Source organism: Oncorhynchus tshawytscha, linkage group LG09, assembly GCF_018296145.1.
Source record: "Oncorhynchus tshawytscha isolate Ot180627B linkage group LG09, Otsh_v2.0, whole genome shotgun sequence".
NCBI classification, from domain to species: Eukaryota; Metazoa; Chordata; class Actinopteri; order Salmoniformes; family Salmonidae; genus Oncorhynchus; species Oncorhynchus tshawytscha.
The window spans coordinates 40,145,353-40,166,678 of record NC_056437.1 but is presented as its reverse complement, the minus strand read 5'-3'; the positions used below and the strand labels follow the sequence as shown (position 1 = coordinate 40,166,678).

At 40.7% G+C, this 21,326-nt stretch overlaps 1 protein-coding gene across 9 annotated transcripts in view; it reads left to right on the top strand.

Annotated features, from left to right (window-relative positions):
* The window catches only part of LOC112257978 (ubiquitin carboxyl-terminal hydrolase 28), a 39,669-nt gene that overhangs the window by 10,468 nt on the left and 7,875 nt on the right, over positions 1 to 21,326 (top strand). For 5 of the 9 annotated variants that reach the window (XM_024431964.2, XM_024431965.2, XM_024431963.2 and 2 more), the window contains 15 exons: positions 8,386 to 8,499; positions 8,651 to 8,732; positions 9,119 to 9,269; positions 11,091 to 11,177; positions 11,566 to 11,703; positions 11,819 to 11,889; positions 12,122 to 12,198; positions 12,474 to 12,622; positions 13,180 to 13,307; positions 16,474 to 16,569; positions 16,914 to 17,099; positions 18,234 to 18,457; positions 18,904 to 18,974; positions 19,261 to 19,489; positions 20,872 to 21,186. In XM_024431964.2, coding sequence (XP_024287732.1) covers positions 8,386 to 8,499; positions 8,651 to 8,732; positions 9,119 to 9,269; positions 11,091 to 11,177; positions 11,566 to 11,703; positions 11,819 to 11,889; positions 12,122 to 12,198; positions 12,474 to 12,622; positions 13,180 to 13,307; positions 16,474 to 16,569; positions 16,914 to 17,099; positions 18,234 to 18,457; positions 18,904 to 18,974; positions 19,261 to 19,489; positions 20,872 to 21,186 — 2,118 coding nt within the window. Of the gene's footprint in view, positions 1 to 2,244; positions 2,450 to 8,385; positions 8,500 to 8,650; positions 8,733 to 9,118; positions 9,270 to 11,090; positions 11,178 to 11,565; positions 11,704 to 11,818; positions 11,890 to 12,121; positions 12,199 to 12,473; positions 12,623 to 13,179; positions 13,308 to 16,473; positions 16,570 to 16,913; positions 17,100 to 18,233; positions 18,458 to 18,903; positions 18,975 to 19,260; positions 19,490 to 20,871; positions 21,187 to 21,326 lie in introns of those variants that run through there. The other 4 variants (XM_024431960.2, XM_024431959.2, XM_024431958.2 and 1 more) reach the window with 4 other exon arrangements.

The window sequence follows — 21,326 nt, the reverse complement described above, 5'->3', positions numbered from 1 at the left end:
GAAACGCATCACAAGACCATTCAATACGTATTTAGATGTTTTGAAAGTTACATACAGTATATTGAAGACTTGATTGCTGACAAGCAAAACCGTTTAGGACTATCATTAACACCAATAGAAGAAGACAATTCATACCAACCTGCCGGTACCAAATGCTTGTGGTTACTTGCTGAGTCTTTCCATCCTGTAAAAAGTAGATTTGTATTATATTTTTGTGTGTAAATTGTTTGGGCAGATTATTGAAATGTTTAAATACAAATGGTCAAAATGTATTTATTGAAACAAGATTAACATTTCATACAAATTGTATGAAATGTTAATATTTTAAATGATCATTTTGACAATGTTTTCATTTCTTGTGTTACATATTACCAGAAGCAAGGCAGGTAATAGTATTGTATTTTATATTTAAATAATGAAGGATTTAGATAAGGCCATATAGAGTTATTTTTCTTTACCACATCAAGGACCGACTGCAGTATGAGGTCTATGTGGATTAGCGTGGGTCTGGTCCAGTTCTGAACAGGTCTCACTCCACAGTCGTATTTACGCAGGAGGGTCCTGGTGAGCTGGTTCAGAGCAGATCTCTTGGGTTTATCTGCTACCTGTTCAGCTAGAGGGGCTGAATGGAAGTCAAGTAGTAAATCAATCATATGAAATTCAACTCATTGATATATAGGGTTACAAAATGATCTATATATTTTTTTTAATGTCCAGGTTTTCCAGAAATCCTGGTCGGAGCATTCAGAATTTCATGCTTATTCCCTCCTTTTTCCAGGAATCTTCCAACTGGGATTTCTGGAAAACCTGGGAAAGTTAACTGAATTGAGCAACCCTACCTCTAACAAATAAAATGCAAACCCTGTCCGTCTTGTATATGACAAAAGTCTACCTGATAATTTACGGTATAATCTATTCTCAACATGATTATTGTGTCACAAATTTTAATTTAAGACCATTAATTCAATGTGCTACGTTTACAGACATTGTGGTTAACTCCACTACTAAGAATGAAAAACATGTATATGCATGTATTAAACATAATGAAAAAAAATATATTATATTTTACCATCCATGCATTAAATCTTGATTTATCTGTCACACATGAAAAATAATTGTCTGTTTCAGATTGGGTTGCAAAATTCCAGTAACTTTCCCCAAATTCCCAGGTTTTCCAGAAATCCCAGTTGGAATATTCCTGGAATCAGGAAGGAATAAACAGGAAATCCAGGAATCCTCCAGCCAGGATTTCTGGGAATTTTGAGGAAATGATCGGAATTTTGCAACCCTAGTTTCAGAGTTAGTTAAAACACTGAGATTCAAAGGGATGGACTGCCTGTGATCATATAATTGGATTTACAGGATAGGAAGCTCAAAGAAGGGTTCCATTAAGTCATACATTTGCAATAACATGTCAATCATCTTTAAATGTAAAGTTGCTTGTTTCATGTAGACAATTCTTAATAGCACTGACTGGTAAACTGGTCTTTAATGTTTTATTTAATTTATATTTATGGATATTTAATCCAAAACTGATTGTAGAAGAGGAAAACTATGTGAGTAAATCTTACCTGAGCTTAGTAGAAGCCAGAGAATAGATATCATGTTGAGCAACCAGTTGCAGATCCCCAATCAGTTTTATACACCTAAATCTCCCCTTCAAAATGTTGTAATGTCAGATGATCTTCAAAGTAATTTTCCTTTCTTTCTGTTTCTTTTCGTTCTGAAATGTATTCTGGATAGCTTGATGTCTCTTCTTTACTCGCTTTCAACAGTATATGGACCGGTGTGGGAATGTTTGAGTGGCATCTGTATTGATTTTCTATTAACATGGTAAGATGATACTTTTTTTAAGGAGTGAGGCAGACCCACTCCTTTGGTATTGTGGCAGTGCAGAGGTGAAAGATGGCTGTAGATGGCTAGTTACATAACTGCTGATTGATTTACTAAAGTAGAGTTTGTAGAATGTTATGTTCCTTGTCGATTGAGGTGAAGGAAGCTACAGCAGCCAAGGTGATGATGTCTGGGGTCATTTTTGCTTGTTTTTACTCTTCTCCAAATACCATTTTAGAGTTTTTAAATTGAGTAAAAATGCAGTAAATGAGCTTGAACTAAAGATTCCTTGGAAGAACCGCCCCATATTTCAAAACAGTTTAGGCTAACGTTTATTTATCCTTAATAATGATAATGATGTATCAATAATTTGCTTGAACGTTATTTGTCCATTGCCGTAACCGCGCGCACCCACGTTGGTTGCGCGCGTCCGTTTTTTGGACAGGCGAATATGCTCTTCTCAGCTCTGCTTGGGTGTGGCTGTTTTGAGAGATTAATTTTTTTTTTGTTATTCAAATGCGAAGTGTAGGCTTCTGGGGAAAATAAACAAGACATTCGGCCTTTTCTGCCATGAGAGTTGAACAACAGCGTGAACATGGGGAAAACAACGAATTCGGTGAGCACTAAGTAACGGAGTGGAATGAAAATGCAACAAGTGACATTTAAAAAAACTTCAACCTTCCATGAGATCGGTAACAACTAACCAAAAGAGATACATCCTACATTTTCTGTGTGGATAGCCACTAAATAATTTCACAACACGACCTTATTCCTTTGTGAAACAGTGAATGACACATTTGTTTCAATTTATCTCAAGTGTGGGAGATTATATTTGTTTCTAAACTGTTGTCACGAAGTATTCTGTCTGACCTACAAATATGTTTGAAATGGCGTCTCGTTCAACGTATCACAACAACCAGGTGGAAAAATAGTTATGTTATTGTCATAAAACTTTGCAATAACTGTAATTAGCGAAAGGTAGTCTGTCAAAAGCACTAACATGCATAGCCTACCCATAGTTTTGGAATATACCTGTATCCTACTAGTGTACTAAACTCCACTCCATGGTGAAGAAAGTTTATGATGAACTTCACCATGGAGTGGAGTTTAGTCCGCTAGTATTCTACAAAATGGACAAAACCCGACCAGCTTCAACTCATTATGCTTAATCATAAACAATTCCCATTTGTTGTGTTTCACACTAATTTGCTCACTGTATCTATTGGTTATTTATTGTATTTTGTAACAGTGGAATGCAAGACTAGGCAAATTACACATTACGTTTCACACAGTACAAAGTAAGTACATGATCAGATTTATGGCATTTGGGATAGTTTTAGTGAGTTCGTCCACTATTTGGCTAGTAATTAATCAACATGTCAGAAAAACATCCACTGCTTTTTTCACTTAAACCCTGGTAGCGTTGTAAATGGAATGATAAACAGAGACACCAGCTATCATTTCAGGGCCCAAAATAGGGGCTGACCAAGACCACAGCTCTCCATATATGTCTGCCACGCTGTTACCCTGACATTTCCACCTGCTGCTATTGGGGGGGACTTTATTATATAGCCTCATTCCTCTCAGCTGACACACACACACACACACACACACACACACACACACACACACACATATATATATATATATATTTATTATTATTATTATTATTATTATTATTATTGTTATTATTATTATTTGAACTGTTTGGCCACTACTGTTCTGGTGTATCATTTCAAAACCTTAAGGATACTTTAAGTTATATTGTATTAGGTATAAATGGATCATGACTCCTGTACACTATGAGTGAGTGATGTTGAACATATTTGCCAGGCTGTGGACTTATGTGAGACTTATCTGAGCTTGCAATTTGGCAAACAATGTGCATAGCAAAGTTTTAGTTGGTTCCATCCCATTCATGTAGTACCATTGTAATTGTTTTGGGCAATGTTTCCTGAACTGATCCTTGTGACCCTCAGCCTTTCTACATATTTGATCTAATCCACTAGCACACCTGATTCAACTAGACAACTAATCAGGTGTTTTAGTGTTGGAATAGATCAAATATGTGCAGGGCCAGGACCGGTTCGGGAAACATTGGGTTAGAGTACCCACGTGGTGGAATATATAGCCTCACATAGACTCCTATTTACTTCCAATGACACTACTCCAGTTAAAAATTGACCTCGAAATATGGACTAGAAATGAAATCCGCACAAATCATATTTCTTTGTTCCCTCATCCTGCCCCTGCCCATATGGAAAATAATCATACAAATCAAATAAAAAATATTGTATGGCCGAAGAACATTTATTTGTACAAAATCTAATAAGGATCTGGATAAGAAGCGAAATTGGAGTGAAGGCCATTCCGCTCCAGCTCCACTCCGCTATCACAGCATTCTGAAGCAAAATGCCATCCCATCTGGTTTGCGCTTAGTGGGGCAATCATTTGTTTTTCAACAGGACAATAACCCAACACACCTCCAGGCTATTTGACCAAGAAGGAGAGTGATAGAGTGCTGCATCAGATGACCTGACCTCTACAATCACCTGACCTCAACTCAATTGAGATGGTTTGGGATGAGTTGGATCGCAGAGTGAAGGAAAAGCAGCCAAAGACTGTTGGAAGAGCATTCCATGTGAAGCTGGTTAAGAGAATGCCAAGAGTGTGCAAAGCTGTTAAGGCAAAAGGTGGCTACTTTGAAGAATCTAAAATATATTTAGATTTGTTTTACACTTTTTTGGTTACTACATGATTCAATATGTGTTATTTCATAGTTCTGATGTCTTAACTATTATTCTACAATGTAGAAAATAGTCAAAGTAAAGAAAAACCCTTGAATGAGTAGGTGTGTCCAAACTTTTGACCGGTACTGTATACAGTGCATTCGGAAATGATTCAGACCCCTTGATTTTTATAGTTTTATACCAAAATCTATTAAATTGCTTTTTTTTTCTCATCAATATAAACACAATACCTCATAATGACAAAGCAAAAAATGTTTTATATATTTTTTTGTCAGTGTGTGTGTGTATATGTGTGTGTATACATATATATATGTGTGTATATATATGTGTGTATATATATGTGTGTATATATATGTGTATATATATGTGTATATATATGTGTGTGTATATATATGTGTGTATATATATGTGTGTATATATATGTGTGTATATATATATATGTGTATATATGTGTATATATGTGTATATATATGTGTGTGTGTGTGTGTGTATATATATGTGTGTGTGTGTGTATATATATGTGTGTGTGTGTGTGTATATATATGTGTGTGTGTGTGTATGTATATATATATGTGTGTGTGTATATGTATATATATATATGTGTGTGTGTATATGTATATATATATGTGTGTGTGTATATATATGTGTGTGTGTATATGTGTGAATAATTTTTTGCATAATTTTGCACGCCCAATTTTTCAGTTTTTGATTTGTTAAAAAAGTTTGAAATATCCAATAAATGTCGTTCCACTTCATGATTGTGTCCCACTTGTTGTTGATTCTTCACAAAAAAATACAGTTTTATATCTTTATGTTTGAAGCCTGAAATGTGGCAAAAGGTCGCAAAGTTCAAGGGGGCTGAACACTTTCGCAAGGCACTGTATATATGTGTGTGTGTATATATATATATATATGTGTGTGTGTGTGTGTGTGTGTGTATATATATATATCTATATCTTTATCTACATACAGTGGGGCAAAAAAGTATTTAGTCAGCCACCAATTGTGCAAGGTCTCCCACTTAAAAAGATGAGAGGCCTGTAATTTTCATCATAGGTATACTTCAACTATGACAGACAAAATTATGGTGGAAAATAAGTATTTGGTCACCTACAAACAAGCAAGATTTCTGGCTCTCACAGACCTGTAACTTCTTTAAGAGGCTCCTCTGTCCTCCACTCGTTACCTGTGTTAATGGCACCTGTTTGAACTTGTTATCAGTATAAAAGACACCTGTCCACAACTTCAAACAGTCACACTCCAAACTCCACTATAGCCAAGACCAAAGAGTTGTCAGAGGACACCATAAACAAAATTGTAGACCTGCACCAGGCTGGGAAGACTGAATCTGCAATAGGTAAGCAGCTTGGTTGGAAGAAATTAACTGTGGGAGCAATTATTAGGAAATGGAAGACATCCAAGACCACTGATAATCTTCCTCGATCTGGGGCTCCACGCAAGATCTCACCCTGTGGGGTCAAAATGATCACAAGAACGGTGAGCAGAAATCCCAGAACCACACGGGGGGACCGAGTGAATGACCTGCAGAGAGCTGGGACCAAAGTAACAAAGCCTACCATCAGTAACACACTACGCCGCCAGGGACTCAAATCCTGCAGTGCCAGACGTGTCCCCCTGCTTAAGCCAGTACATGTCCAGGCCCGTCTGAAGTTTGCTAGAGAGCATTTGGATGATCCAGAAGAAGATTGGGAGAATGTCATATGGTCAGATGAAACCAAAATAGAACTTTTTGGTAAAAACTCAACTCGTTGTGTTTGGAGGACAAAGAATGCTGAGTTGCATCCAAAGAACACCATACCTACTGTGAAGCATGGGGGTGGAAACATCATGCTTTGGGGCTGTTTTTATGCAAAGGGACCAGGACGACTGATCCGTGTAAAGGAAAGAATGAATGGGGCCATGTATCGTGAGATTTTGAGTGAAAACCTCCATCAGCAAGGGCATTGAAGATGAAACGTGGCTGGGTCTTTCAGCATGACAATGATCCCAAACACACCGCCCAGGCAACGAAGGAGTGGCTTCGTAAGAAGCATTTCAATGTCCTGGAGTGGCCTAGCCAGTCTCCAGATCTCAACCCCATAGAAAATCTTTGGAGGGAGTCGAAAGTCTGTGTTCCCCAATAACAGCCCCAAAACATCACTGCTCTAGAGGAGATCTGCATGGAGGAATGGGCCAAAATACCAGCAACAGTGTGTGAAAACCTTGTGAAGACTTACAGAAAGTGTTTGACCTCTGTTACTGCCAACAAAGGGTATATAACAAAGTATTGAGAAACTTTTGTTATTGACCAAATACTTATTTTCCACCATAATTTCCAAATAAATTCATTAAAAATCCTACAATGTGATTTTCTGGATTTTTTTTCCTCATTTTGTCTGTCATAGTTGAAGTGTACCTATGATGAAAATTACAGGCCTCATCTTTTTAAGTGGGAGAACTTGCACAATTGGTGGCTGACTAAATACTTTGTTTGCCCCACTGTATATATATATAGTACAGAGCAAAGTGTCTGAATACTTATGTAAATGTGATATATATCACATTTACATAAGTTTTTGTTGAAGCACCTTTGGCAGCGGTTACTGCCTTGTCTTCTTGGGTATGACGTTAAGGTTGGCACACCTGTATTTGGAGAGTTTCTCACATTCTTCGCTGCAGATCCTCTCAAGCTCTGTCAGGTTGGATGGGGAGCGTCACTGCACAGCTGTTTTCAGGTCTCTCCAGAGATGTTAGGTCGTGTTCAAGTCCGGGCTCTGGCTGGGCCACTCAAGGACATGCAGAGACTTGTCCTGAAGCCACTCCTGCATTGTCTTGGCTGTGTGCTTAGGGTCATTGTCCTGTTGGAAGGTGAAGCTTCACCCCAGTCTGAGGTCCTGAGTGCTCTGAAGCAGGTTTTCATCAAGGATCTCTCTGTACTTTGTTCTGTTCATCTTTCCCTCGATCCTGACTAGTCTCCCAGTCCCTGCCTCTGCCACCACCATGCTTCACAGTAGGGATGGTGCCAGGTTTCCTCCATCCCTTTTGATTTAAAAATAACTTTCCATACTAGTTTGCACATGGAAGAAGTAGTCAAAGTGACTTTTTTGACCTGAATGCCAATACATTCAGGAGATAAAGGTGCTCATAGTTGACCCATTTTGCATACCATACCATGATACATCCATGTCTTCGTCACTGGAAAAGATAGTTGTTTGTTATCATTTAAAAGCTTATGAACAGGGTTGTCAAACTATTTGATCATTTCTTGCCTTAAACGTCAATTATCTAAAAACACTTGTGTTGTGCCCTCCATCAGTTGAAACACATGCTCTTGAATACACTCTTTGTTTACCATATGTTTGACGCCCCGGAATTAGTGTCTAAGATTACAACTGTGAGATGTCATGCTTACACCATTAGTCAATGAGTATGAACTAGTTGACGGGAAAACCTGCATATTGTACATATGAGCTATGAAGATTTCAGGTTGTTATTGCAAATGACTTCTCAGTGACTTACCTGCTTAAATGGTCAAATAAAGTCCATTGTCCCAGACATCTTTGTCAGCTGGCTCCCTCACCAGGCTTATGAATCTTTAGATAACCTATTTCTCTCTCTCCCCATTGCAATAGATCCTTTAGAAGGACTCAGTCACGTAGGGGTGAAACTTAAGGTGCAGGTTTATCTCTGCTTGAGCTGCTATGTCTTTAGTCAGAGTTATCAGAAACAGACTGGCACAAGGCCAGGGTAGAGCTATAGTTCTTAGAAAGGTCCCATTGTAATGTCCACTCTCTGATACCAGGTCAGCCAGGGGGACATCAGCCATGCTGTTGGACTGCTGACCACACAGCCTCCAGAGGAGGGCCAGGGACCGCAGAGACCGCAGACACAGAAGCCAACAGGGAGACTCAGAAAAGTAGGCCGGAAGTTGGGAAGGAAAGGAGAAAAATGCTGAGGGTCTAGTGATAAACAAAGACGATTATTTGTTTCCCAATGCAAACTGATATCTGATGTTGAATACATAAAATCTGTGCTTTGTGTTGTGACTCATTCTAAAATGTTCTCAGGGGCTCCACCTAAAGATGACCATCAGACAGCCATCGAGCTCAGCTTGCAAGAATCCCAGGCAGAGGAGATAGAGCTCAACAGGTATAGTGGTATTGTAGTCCAGTACCTCACCATCGCCCCTTAGCTTGCTGTTTTCTTGCTGAACAAAGTCACCAATTAAGTAATCTCTCAATTAAAAAGTGATAATATCTGAAGTGAACACAGTGGTATGAGCAATAAATAACATAAACGAAAAAGGATGACTGTGAAATACCAGGGTCCTGTTCATAGGGGCACGCAACAGAAAACATTTTGAAACATTTCGCAACAGAAAACAAAAATTAGCATTTCTCATTGGACAAGTTCATGTACTCCCTCCCCATTTGAGTCAGTTTTCTTCCATTTGGTGCCCAATGAACACAACACAGGTGTAACTCAATCAGACGATTGCCTACAGTTGATGAGTGACATGTGTTGGTGTGTACCAGGGCACTGGAGGACAGGGCTGCACGAGTGAAGAGGAAGTGCTACGAGGCCCAGGGAGAGAGCTGCAGCCCTGCAGACTGGATCCGCCAGGATGGGTGGCCTGTGGGCATCCACAACATGGGCAACACCTGCTGGTTCAGTGCTGTCATACAGGTGAGATAACACACACAGTATTCACAAAAAGTTATTAAGAGAGTCTGCTCTAGAGCTTGCACTGCAAAATATACACAAAATATATGCACAGTAAAAGAGAATTGTGCCAGTGAGATGAGAACCCCAATATGAACAGGATAAAAAGTTTAGTGGAAAATTCTGGGTTTGTGCTGTGGATCTTAATGCTGTGCCATTTAGGCCCACCTGTTATCACCCTGGCTGTGACTCTCTCTTTCAGTCTGTCTCGGTCTGTCACACACCTGTTTTTTTCCCCTATGAGCTTCTTCCCTTGGCTGTTAACAAGCATTTGCATTATGTAAAGGTTATATGGTTATCAAGTTTGGAACTTTGGGGAGTTGGTAATTGCAAACCTTAATTTGAAGCCTCTGGAGACAATTACCAAAGTTGATATCGTACAGTAAAGGTTGTACTTGAATTTTGTGTTGGTCTGCAGAATCCCTAGGACTCCTCTGGTCTCTGTAATATGACCTTGACTTTCTACACCACCTCCTAAGTGGTGGATATGTGGTGGCCATGTGTACAACTTCTCTCTGTTTTTTGAAACCTTTGAAGACTTTTCGTGTGACTTGGTTCAAAATATTACAACTAGGAGAGAAGGCCCCTAACACGTTTGTTTGTGTCCAATTCGCTGAACGATGTCGACTTCTGTCGAGATATTACCTGACTTCTCCCCCTGCTCTCTCAACTGAAACCAAACATTTCAGGAAAAAAAATCAACCAGTTTCCACACAATCAAGCCATATTTTGCTAATTGAGTTATCGGTAATACCAGGAGGATGGGGAAAGATGAGGTGCGGTGGTGGGGTTTTTACTTTCCTAACGCAAAAGCTTCTTGCTACTCTAATACTATTAAGTGTCCATTCCAGACTGAATTTAGCTGGGCCTATCAGGTGGCCCCGCTGAAATTCAAGCCTTCATTGATATTGATAGACTGCAAGGGTAATTAAATAGTGCAGTGTTGTGATGATAGAGCAGGCGATGAACTCTATAGCCAGGACTGAAATTAGTTTATATCGGTAGATTAGGCCGAATGGGAACGCTCATTTGTCTTAATTTCATTCAGATATGGGTCACATCGAAAAAGCACTAAAACCCCAGAGGAATATCATCAGGGGATTGGAAGGAATGCACACATTTTGAGTGGCTGGGAAGTTGTTTGAAATAGTTGCATTCTAAATCCAACCTTTTATTTAGCTAACCCTGATGACATCTTCTGTTGATTGTGCTTGTTTGCGCTTTAAAAAACAAAACAATTTTCATCACAATTTGCTCATAGAAAGTTTGATTGAGACTCGCTAAATGACCTCCATGTGGCTGTGTACTCATATTTCTGTGGTATCTGATGTGGTACGCTTTCCAGTAAGATTGTGATAAGCTGTAATTGGGTTTCTGGGAAACGAGAAAGTTGAGAAGACACATGGGCATAATGCGATCAAAAACTCTGGTATATTGTTGTCGCTTCGAAACTGTACGTTAGGCTCCATTATTTTGTGTTGTATATGTTTCAGAGTTAAGACTTAGCAATAAAACATACTACAGCTCGCCAGCATCAATGAAGCATCATGTCACTAATTTGTATAAATAGAAAACAATCACATTGGTTTGGCTTGTTATGAGAGGAAAATCACCATCTCCCCGTATCACACAAAAAGTTATATTATTCTCAGTGGCATTTTCTTTTGTTTGCTTAACTGTGACTCCTGTGTGTTAAACCCTCCTTAAGTATCCTCGACAGTTACATTTTACAAATGAATAGACTGTGTTAAGGAAAGGTGACCAATCTCATCTTTGTTATTTCAGTCCCTGTTCCACCTGCCCGTGTTCCGCAGATTGGTACTCAACTACTGCCTGTCTGAGCGAATCCTGGAGAAGTGTAAGAGCCACTCGGTGAGTGTCCAATGGAGGGCCAGGAGCCCTGAGGAATAGAGTAGAGAACCTTTGGATCCCAGAGACTGAAGAGTCAGTGGAAGGCTGGCTGGTGTTAGAGAGGAAACTAGACTAGAGGGTTATAGAGTGTGCATAAAGATGACGTGTAACACTCTATGCTAACTTCCTTGAATAAGCATTGATAAACCATTTATAAACGGTGTACATGTTATAAGCAAATGTTATACAAATGTAAATACATTTTTAAGAGTTTATATTTGCTCGTGAAAGTTGGGCTGAACAACTCCTTTGCATATAGAGATATTGTTGAAAACTGTAAAGGGTTATGCGGGTTTTCCATTGCAGCTCTGTGAAGTGAGAGAAGCCTAACATATGCCTGTGTTCTCAGGACAAGAGGAACATAGCCTTCATGCAGGAGCTGCGCTGTCTCTTTGCTCTCATGGTGGGCTCCACTCGCAGGTTTGTGGACCCGTCTGCTGCCGTCGAGCTTTTGAGAGAGGCTTTCAGATCCAGTGAGGCCCAACAGGTACACACTGAGGCCCAACCGGTACACGCACACACAAACTCGTGTCAATGCGTACACACACTTGGGTCATTGCCACGACTTTGCAACAACTACTGTGTATACGTGTTCATTCTAGGATGTGAGTGAGTTCACCCACAAACTCCTTGACTGGCTTGAAGATGCCTTTCAGCTGGCTGCCAATGGAAAGTAAGTCAAGGATTTGATCACTAACAGGCAGCGCTGTACGAGAGCACTTAAAGTACATATTGTCATAGCTAACTAAGATAGCTGCAGTATTTTTTTGTTGTTGTAGTTGGTTCAACTAGTGTATGTGACATTGACATTCCATAAAATCCTGTACCAGTATTATCTCTGTATTGAAGTACAGTACGTCAGATATTGAGTTGCTTGAGGTATGAACGTGACATCTTTACTTCAGCAGCCTGGAAGATAAAAAAGAAAATCCAATGGTTCAGCTTTTCTATGGGACGTTTGTGGCAGAGAGAACACATGAGGGTAAGTATAGAATGAACATTTTAATTTTGGTTATACATACTATGGGGCCTCAAGTATTTCCTGATCACATGAGCTGATCAGGAAAAACTCGAAGTTATTAGGCTTTGACTCTTTTCACTATCAAGGGCTATGACTTTTGTCATAACCTGATATAGACTTTAACTAGGCCCCAGAGATTTTCCTGCGGAGGTCCCATCGTGAAGAAAAACTCCTGACGCCTCTTATTCCATCAGTATTTGTTCTATCAATTCATATTGATGTTTGACTATGTTTAGGCAAGACCTTATCCAACATCGAGCAGTTTGGCCAGTACCCCTTACAAGTGAACGGTTTCAACAACTTGGAGGAATGTCTGGAAGGTGCCATGGTAGAGGGGGAGATTGAAGCCCTCCATCCGGATCAAACCATTTCATCTGGCAGCAAGGTGAGCATACCAAATTCCTAGCTTTATGTTTACTTTGTATGTTGTTGTGAATGTTAAGCCAAATCTAAATGTTAATGTAATATACACTACCGTTCAAAAGTTTGGGGTCACTTAGAAATGTCCTTGTTTTTGAAAGAAAAACACATTTTTTGCCCATTAAAATAACATCAAATGTATCATAAATACTTTTACAACATAATTGCAAAAGGGTTTTCTAATGATCAATTAGCCTTTTAAAATGATAAACTTGGATTAGCTAACACAACATGCCATTGGAACACAGGACTGGTGGTTGCTGATAATGGCCTCTGCACGCCTATGTTGATATTCCATAAAAAATCTGCCGTTTCTAGCTACAATAGTCATTTACAACGTTAACAATGACTACACTGTATTTCTGATCAAATTGATGTGATTTTAATGGACAAAAAAATATATTTTCTTTCAAAAACAAAGACATTTCTAAGTGACCCCAAACTTTTTAACGGTAGTGTAGATATACATAGAAATGTACAGTATATGGGAATATTCATGTGGGTGGGAATTCTATGTTTCAGAGATGGTTCTCAAAGTTACCACCAGTGTTGACCTTTGAACTGTCCAGGTTTGAGTTCAACCAGTCGTTAGGACGCCCAGAGAAGATTCACAAGAAACTGGAGTTCCAAGAAATGATTTATATGGACAGGTGAGCTGCTTGATATTAATTTGTGGAAAAGCTAAAACTGTGTACACGACCAGTCAAAAGTATTAGAACATCTCACAAAGACACTGCGGTTTGAACCAAAAATCTCAAATTGGACTCATCAGACCAAACGACAGATTCCCACCGGTCTACTGTCCATTGCTCATCTTTCTTGGCCCAAGCAAGTCTCTTCTAATTATCGGTTTACTTTAGTAGTGGCTTCTTTGCAGCAATTCGACCATAGAAGCCTGATTCACGCAGTGTCCTCTGAACAGTTGATTTTGAGATGTGTCTGTTACTTGAACTCTGTGAAGCATTTATTTGGGCTGCAATTTCTGAGGCTGGTAACTCTAATGAACTTATCCTCTGCAGCAGAGGTAACTCTGGGTCTTCCATTCCTGTGGTGGTCCTCATGAGACAGTTTCATCATAGCGCTTGATGTTTTTTGTGACTACACTTGAAGAAACTTACAAAGTTCTTGAAATGTTCCGTATTGACTGACCTTCATGTCTTAAAGTAATGATAGACTGTCGTTTCTTTTTGCTTATTTGAGCTGTTCATCTTCTGTATATCACCCCTACCTTGTCACAAGACAGGCTCAAACTATTGTAGATTGGCTCAAACGCATTAAGAAGGAAAGAAATTACACAAATTAACTTTAAATTGAAATGCATTCCAGGTGACTACCTCATGAAGCTGGTTGAGAGAATGCCAAGAGTGTGCAAAGCCGTCATCAAGGCAAAGGATGGATATATATTGAAACTTTTTTTTTTTTGGTTACTACATTATTCCATATATTTAATAGTTTTAATGTCTTCACTATTTTTCTACAATGTAGAAAATAGTAAATATAAAGAAAAACCCTTGAATGAGTAGGTGTTCTAAATCTTTTGACCAGTAGTGCATGTGTTATAATATGTATCTAAACATATACACTGCTCAAAAAAATAAAGGGAACACTAAAATAACACATCCTAGATCTGAATGAATGAAATATTCTTATTAAATACTTTTTTCTTTACATAGTTGAATGTGCTGACAACAAAATCACACAAATTATCAATGGAAATCAAATTTATCAACCCATGGAGGTCTGGATTTGGAGTCACACTCAAAATTAAAGTGGAAAACCACACTACAGGCTGATCCAACTTTGATGTAATGTCCTTAAAACAAGTCAAAAATAGGCTCAGTAGTGTGTGTGGCCTCCACGGGCCTGTATGACCTCCCTACAACGCCTGGGCATGCTCCTGATGAGGTGGCGGACGGTCTCCTGAGGGATCTCCTCCCAGACCTGGACTAAAGCATCCGCCAACTCCTGGACAGTCTGTGGTGCAACGTGGCGTTGGTGGATGGAGCGAGACATGATGTCCCAGATGTGCTCAATTGGATTAAGGTCTGGGGAACGGGCGGGCCAGTCCATAGTATCAATGCCTTCCTCTTGCAGGAACTGCTGACACACTCCAGCCACATGAGGTCTAGCATTGTCTTGCATTAGGAGGACCCCAGGGCCAACCGCACCAGCATATGGTCTCACAAGGGGTCTGAGGATCTCATCTCGGTACCTAATGGCAGTCAGGCTACCTCTGGCGAGCACATGGAGGGCTGTGCGGCCCCCCAAAGAAATGCCACCCCACACCATGACTGACCCACCGCCAAACCGGTCATGCTGGAGAATGTTGCAGGCAGCAGAACGTTCTCCACGGCGTCTCCAGACTGTCACGTCTGTCACGTGCTCAATGTGAACCTGCTTTCATCTGTGAAGAGCACAGGGCGCCAGTGGTGAATTTGCCAATCTTGGTGTTCTCTGGCAAATGCCAAACGTCCTGCACGGTGTTGGGCTGTAAGCAAACCCCCACCTGTGGACGTCGGGCCCTCATACCACCCTCATGGAGTCTGTTTCTGACCGTTTGAGCAGACACATGCACATTTGTGGCCTGCTGGAGGTCATTTTGCAGGGCTCTGGCAGTGCTCCTCCTGCTCCTCCTTGCACAAAGGCGGAGGTAGTGGTCCTGCTGCTGGGTTGTTGCCCTCCTACGGCCTCCTCCATGTCTCTTGATGTACTGGCCTGTCTCCTGGTAGCGCCTCCATGCTCTGGACACTACGCTGACAGACACAGCAAACCTTCTTGCCACAACTCGCATTGATGTGCCATCCTGGATGAGCTGCACTACCTGAGCCACTTGTGTGGGTTGTAGACTCCGTCTCATGCTACCACTAGAGTGAAAGCACCGCCAGCATTCAAAAGTGACCAAAACATCAGCCAGGAAGCATAGGAACTGAGAAGTGGTCTGTGGTCACCACCTTGCAGAACCACTCCTTTATTGGGGGTGTCTTGCTAATTGCCTATAATTTCCACCTGTTGTCTATTCCATTTGCACAACAGCATGTGAAATTTATTGTCAATCAGTGTTGCTTCCTAAGTGGACAGTTTGATTTCACAGAAGTGTGATTGACTTGGAGTTACATTGTTGTTTAAGTGTTCCCTTTATTTTTTTTAGCAGTGTATATTCATATGAAGAGTTTATTCCCAAACGCTACGGTATGTGATATACTGTATGAGGTTGTTTCACTTAGCTATCTGAAGATGAATGCACTAACTGTAAGTCACTCTGAATAAGAGCATCTGCTAAATGACTAAAATGTCAGTGTTTCACAAACAGATCTCATATTACTATATTGATTATTATTTTATTTGTTTAATTATTGATGTCACAAATGTGTCATTTATACCGTTCTTTATATATTTAATTTAATATTTAATATATTTAATATTTAATATATAAGTAGTTATTTGTTACATTTGTCTGTGTAAAACCTAGCATTACTACTTTATTTTTTCTCAAAAAACATGTTTCTCTGAAATTAAACCTTCAAGTGATTGTTATTATTATTTTTTTCAACTGTCATTGAACAACCTCATGCCTTGATTAGATAGTGAAAAAAAAACACCAATCTCTTTCATAAATCCTTTCAATAAAAGCTCATTTACCATCGTTTCTGAAAATGGAAATATAGCTTTTTGGATAGAAACTCTTCAAAGATATTGAGTACCAGCATGCATTTACAGTAGACTGAGCATTGTATTGCATTGTAATGATGATACTGTAATTGGGGAATCAGAGTCAAACTCTTATTGTGGTAAACTAAGTTTACTGTATGCAAACAGATACCTTCACAAGAACAATGAGCAGACCCACAACAGGAGAGGAGAGGTGAAGCGACTGAAGGAGCATCTTACGGTCCTGCAGCAGAAACTGGAATGGTGAGTTTACTATTGAGTTTACTGTTTGTAAAGCAGTGTGGTACATCAGGTACACGCCAATACACATTTTGGAAGACAACTGTGCTCTTTTAGCTAATAATTTTTTTATTGAAGAATTCACTGATGACTGCACCAGGATGGAGACCTCCAAATGATTCCACTGAGAGTGAATAAACCATGAGTTAGTAGAAAAACTGACGTACACACAGTGTTTCTCTAATATGAGTATTTTGATTCAAGTATGAAATGTCCTGCTCGTGAATCATGACTGACATTTTTTTAAATGAAATCTGTTTGTCACCAATTTACCATGAGTTCAACCTTTTGTCTCCTTCTTTTTCCAGCTACAGAAGCTATGGCTCCGGGCCGACAAATTATCCCCTGGCAGACATGTTACAGTACATGTTGGAGTTCGCCTGCACTAAGCCCACCAGTGTGTCCCCTGCTGAAGACCCGAGGCTGGCTGCCTCTTCCCCCACTCCCCCCAGCAGCAACCCCCAGCACACAGACGCCAACCCTGACGATACCAGGCAAGGACCTCTGGGACAACTGTCTCAATTGTCAAGACTATGTGAACATGTAGAAGTTTCTAGTGCTTACACGATATCTAGGCCTTTGGCTGGCCCTCGCTTCATACTCGTCGCCAAACCCACTGGCTCAATGTCATCTACAAGACCCTGCTAGGTAAAGTCCCCCCTTATCTCAGCTCGAGGGTCACCATAGCATCTCCCACCTGTAGCACACGCTCCAGCAGGTATATCTCTCTAGTCACCCCCAAAACCAATTATTTCTTTGGCCGCCTCTCCTTCCAGTTCTCTGCTGCCAATGACTGGAACGAACTACAAAAATCTCTGAAACTGGAAACACTTATCTCCCTCACTAGCTTTAAGCACCAACTGTCAGAGCAGCTCACAGATTACTGCACCTGTACATAGCCCACCTATAATTTAGCCCAAACAACTACCTCTTTCCCTACTGTATTTTATTTATTTATTTATTTTATTTTGCTCCTTTGCACCCCATTATTTTTATTTCTACTTTGCACATTCTTCCATTGCAAATCTACTTTTCCAGTGTTTTACTTGCTATATTGTATTTACTTTGCCACCATGGCCTTTTTTTGCCTTTACCTCCCTTATCTCACCTCATTTGCTGACATCGTATATAGACTTGTTTATACTGTATTATTGACTGTATGTTTGTTTTACTCCATGTGTAACTCTGTGTCGTTGTATGTGTCGAACTGCTTTGCTTTGTCTTGGCCAGGTCGCAATTGTAAATGAGAACTTGTTCTCAACTTGCCTACCTGGTTAAATAAAGGTGAAATAAATAAATAGTCCTGTCACGACTTACCGGTACTCCTTATTAGTCAATGTGACAGCAGTGACAGCTGCAGTCAGAGTAAACACTTTGATGTGTTCCTACCTAGAATGTCAGTGTGAAGTCAGTCAATTCAGGGGATAATTGAAAATCAATTAATACAATTTGAAAATCCTAGTAAAAAACGATGGGTAATATTAAAATGATTTCAGATATGAAATTTACCAAATCGCCCCTGTAATGTTTTACCTGTTAGCCTATGTATAGTACATCACCCACTCTGTCTTCAATGTATGCCAACCCCATTTGTTGACATCTTGCCTTTCCTCTGTGGGTCTCCTCAGTCAGTGTCATGAGCCAGGAGACGCAGGCCCGTTCGACAGCTCCACCTGTCAGCAGAAGCACTCCTCGAGCCAGAGGATGCCCATCTACAAGCCCTTCACCCAGTGCAGACCCCCCATGGACGCCCCACCTCATCCCGCCCCCCACAGTGTGACGGAGGAGGAACTGCGCTTCGTCAAGACCTGCCTGCAGCGCTGGAGGACAGAGATGGAGAACAACATGGACGGTACGGTCACTTACACCTGGATTCACTAATGATAACCTCTCTGCAATTGGGTTCAAGTTGAAATGTATTGTTGTCCATTACAGCCACTCTCGGTAAGATATGCATAGCACGGGCAAAGTGTGAACAATGGATCTTCTACATCCTGTGACATTTTCACATGCAAATAGCCCTTCATTTCTGTGATAGCTCTGTAGTGATTGTGAGATTCTCTTCCATGAGAGCATGTTGACCTGTTTAAACATGATTTGAGGCATTATGTGGTAATACTCATTTACTGTACATATCTAGTGATAATTCTTCATTTGGATGTATATTATGAGCAGACAGCCTACCCTAGCTGTCAGTCAGTTATCCCAGAGAGAGAGAGAGAGAGAGAGAGTGTGTGTGTGTCTGGCCCGGCCCCAGGTGCACTGCATTGATCTGTGTGTCTGTGTCTCGGTGCTCAGAGCTAAAGGCCAGCATCGACAGGGTCAGCCAAGCGCTGGAGGGCATGTACTCGGATAACCGTCTGTGTCAGGTAAGATCCCATCTATCTGACAGTCCCTGTCAGGTTAAAGCATGTGATACACTAATAGAACTTTGTTAGATTGAACATGTGTCACAAGCATTGCATAATGATTCATCTCGGAACCCAGAACCAAATCTTGTCAGGTACTCGATTTGGCATTATGTTACCGCTCTGTCACAAGAGACTATAATGATTCATGGTTTGTGCTAAAACTTTACTTTTCTAGTCCTAATCTCTTGTTTGATGTGTGCACATGCCAATACAGAAAGTTTCTCTTGTTTTGATGTGTGTGAAGGTTCCGTACAGGCTTCACGCTGTCCTTGTCCACGAGGGCCAAGCCTTGGCCGGCCACTACTGGGCCTATATCTACGACCACAGCAACCAGTGCTGGATGAAGTACAACGACGTCATCGTCAGCGAGTCCTCCTGGGAGGAGCTGGTCAGGGACTCGTACGGAGGCATGACCAACGCCAGCGCCTATTGTCTCATGTATATCGACGACAGGCTGCCTCACCTAATTGCAGGTACCTGTATCCCTCCTCCCCATTCTCCTGAGAAACGAGTTATGTTTGTAAGGTGAACAATTTTATGTACAGTATATTGTGAAGTGAGCACTCAGTCCGTTTGACCTGAAGAAGATCCGTGTTGGATCGAAACGTTGTCAATAAAGGTGGTAATTGGGAGCAAATTCAGTGTGCAGGCCTTTCTGTTCTCTTCAGGTATCCTTCCTTAGGCCAACACCTTCATTTTTGAAGGATGTGTGTATGACCACAAACTGAACTAGCGATGTATGCCAGGGACCAAAAACATGAAGCCAGTCATGCTCAGCTAAATCACTTTGGACTGCAACGTCGGAAATGTTTTTGTGTCATGACATGTGCAAGTTGACATGTCACAGTGCTGTTTATATATGGTGCCTTTGGAAAGTATTCAGACCCCTTGACTTTTCCCTCATTTTGTTTCAGCCTTATTCTAAAATTGATTAAATAAAAAAAATATTCATCAATCTACACACAATACCCTATAATGATGAAGCGAAAACAGGTTTAGAAATGTTTGCAAATGTATAAAAAAGGCAAAGATGAACATAGCAAAGTACATAGAGAAATCTTGATGACAACCTGTTCAGGACCTCAGACTGGGGTGAAGGTTCACCTTCCAACAGGACAACGACTAAGCACACAGCCAAGACAATGCAGGAGTGGCTTCGGGACAAGTCTCTGAATGTCCTTGAGTGGCCCAGCCAGAGCCCGATCTTGAACCCGATCTAACATCTCTGGAGAGACCTGAAAAGAGCTGTGCAGCGATGCTCCCCATCCAACCTGACAGAGCTTGAGAGGATCTGCAGAGAAGAATGTGTAACTCCCCAAATACAGGTGTGCCAACCTTGTAACGTCATACCCAAGAAGACTCAAGGCTGTAACTACCTGCCAAAGGTGCTTCAACAAAGTATTGAGCAAAGGGTCTGAATACTTATGTGATGTTTTTTTTTATATATACATTTACAAAAAAATCAAAACATTTTTTTCTTTGTCATTATCGGTTGTTGTGTGTAGATTTATGAAGATTTTTATAATATTTTATTATCATTTTTAGAATAAGGCTGTAATGTAACAAAATTTGCAAAACGTGCAGGGATCTGAATACTGTCTGAATGACCTGTATATCTGGCCACACCTATACTGTATACCTGCTATATCTGTGCACATTGTAACTGTTGCTCAGGATGCATACATAAATACATTCATGAATATCCAATTCATAGCCTGAACAGGTGTTTTTTTCCATGTTTTTTAGTGTGTTTTGCTTGTCTTTTCAGGGTATGCTGCTTAGTTTATGTTACTATTGAATGTGATCAGTTAGCTCATTGTGATGTTGTTTATATTTATGATATTTCTGTCCACAGAAGACACAGATGACGAGACGGGCCAGGTCATGCAGGGCATGGACTCTCTGCCACCCATCCTCGGGCGCTACGTGCGCCAGGACAACCACTGGTTCCAGCAAGAGCTCAGGGAGTGGGAAGAGCAGTTATACCAGCCGCCACAGCAGGAGCCGGCCGCTCCCACTGCAGCCTCCACCTCCACTCGTGTTCCCAGTAAAAAAAAAGACGAGTCAGCAGAACCAGTCCCCCAACCTGGACCTGCCCAGGAACCCACTGGGGAGCAGGGACAGGAACCAGAGGCAGAGTTGGCTGTTAAACTGGCAGTGGAATCTGAAAGTCAGTCTGGACATCAATTTATATGGCAGGGTTACATGATAATGCTCTTTGAGGGTGGCGGTGTTTGTTGGTTTTTGTCCTTGTCTTTTAGTCAGATACTGAATGATATGGTCACCACATTTGGCCAAGCCCTATTGTCC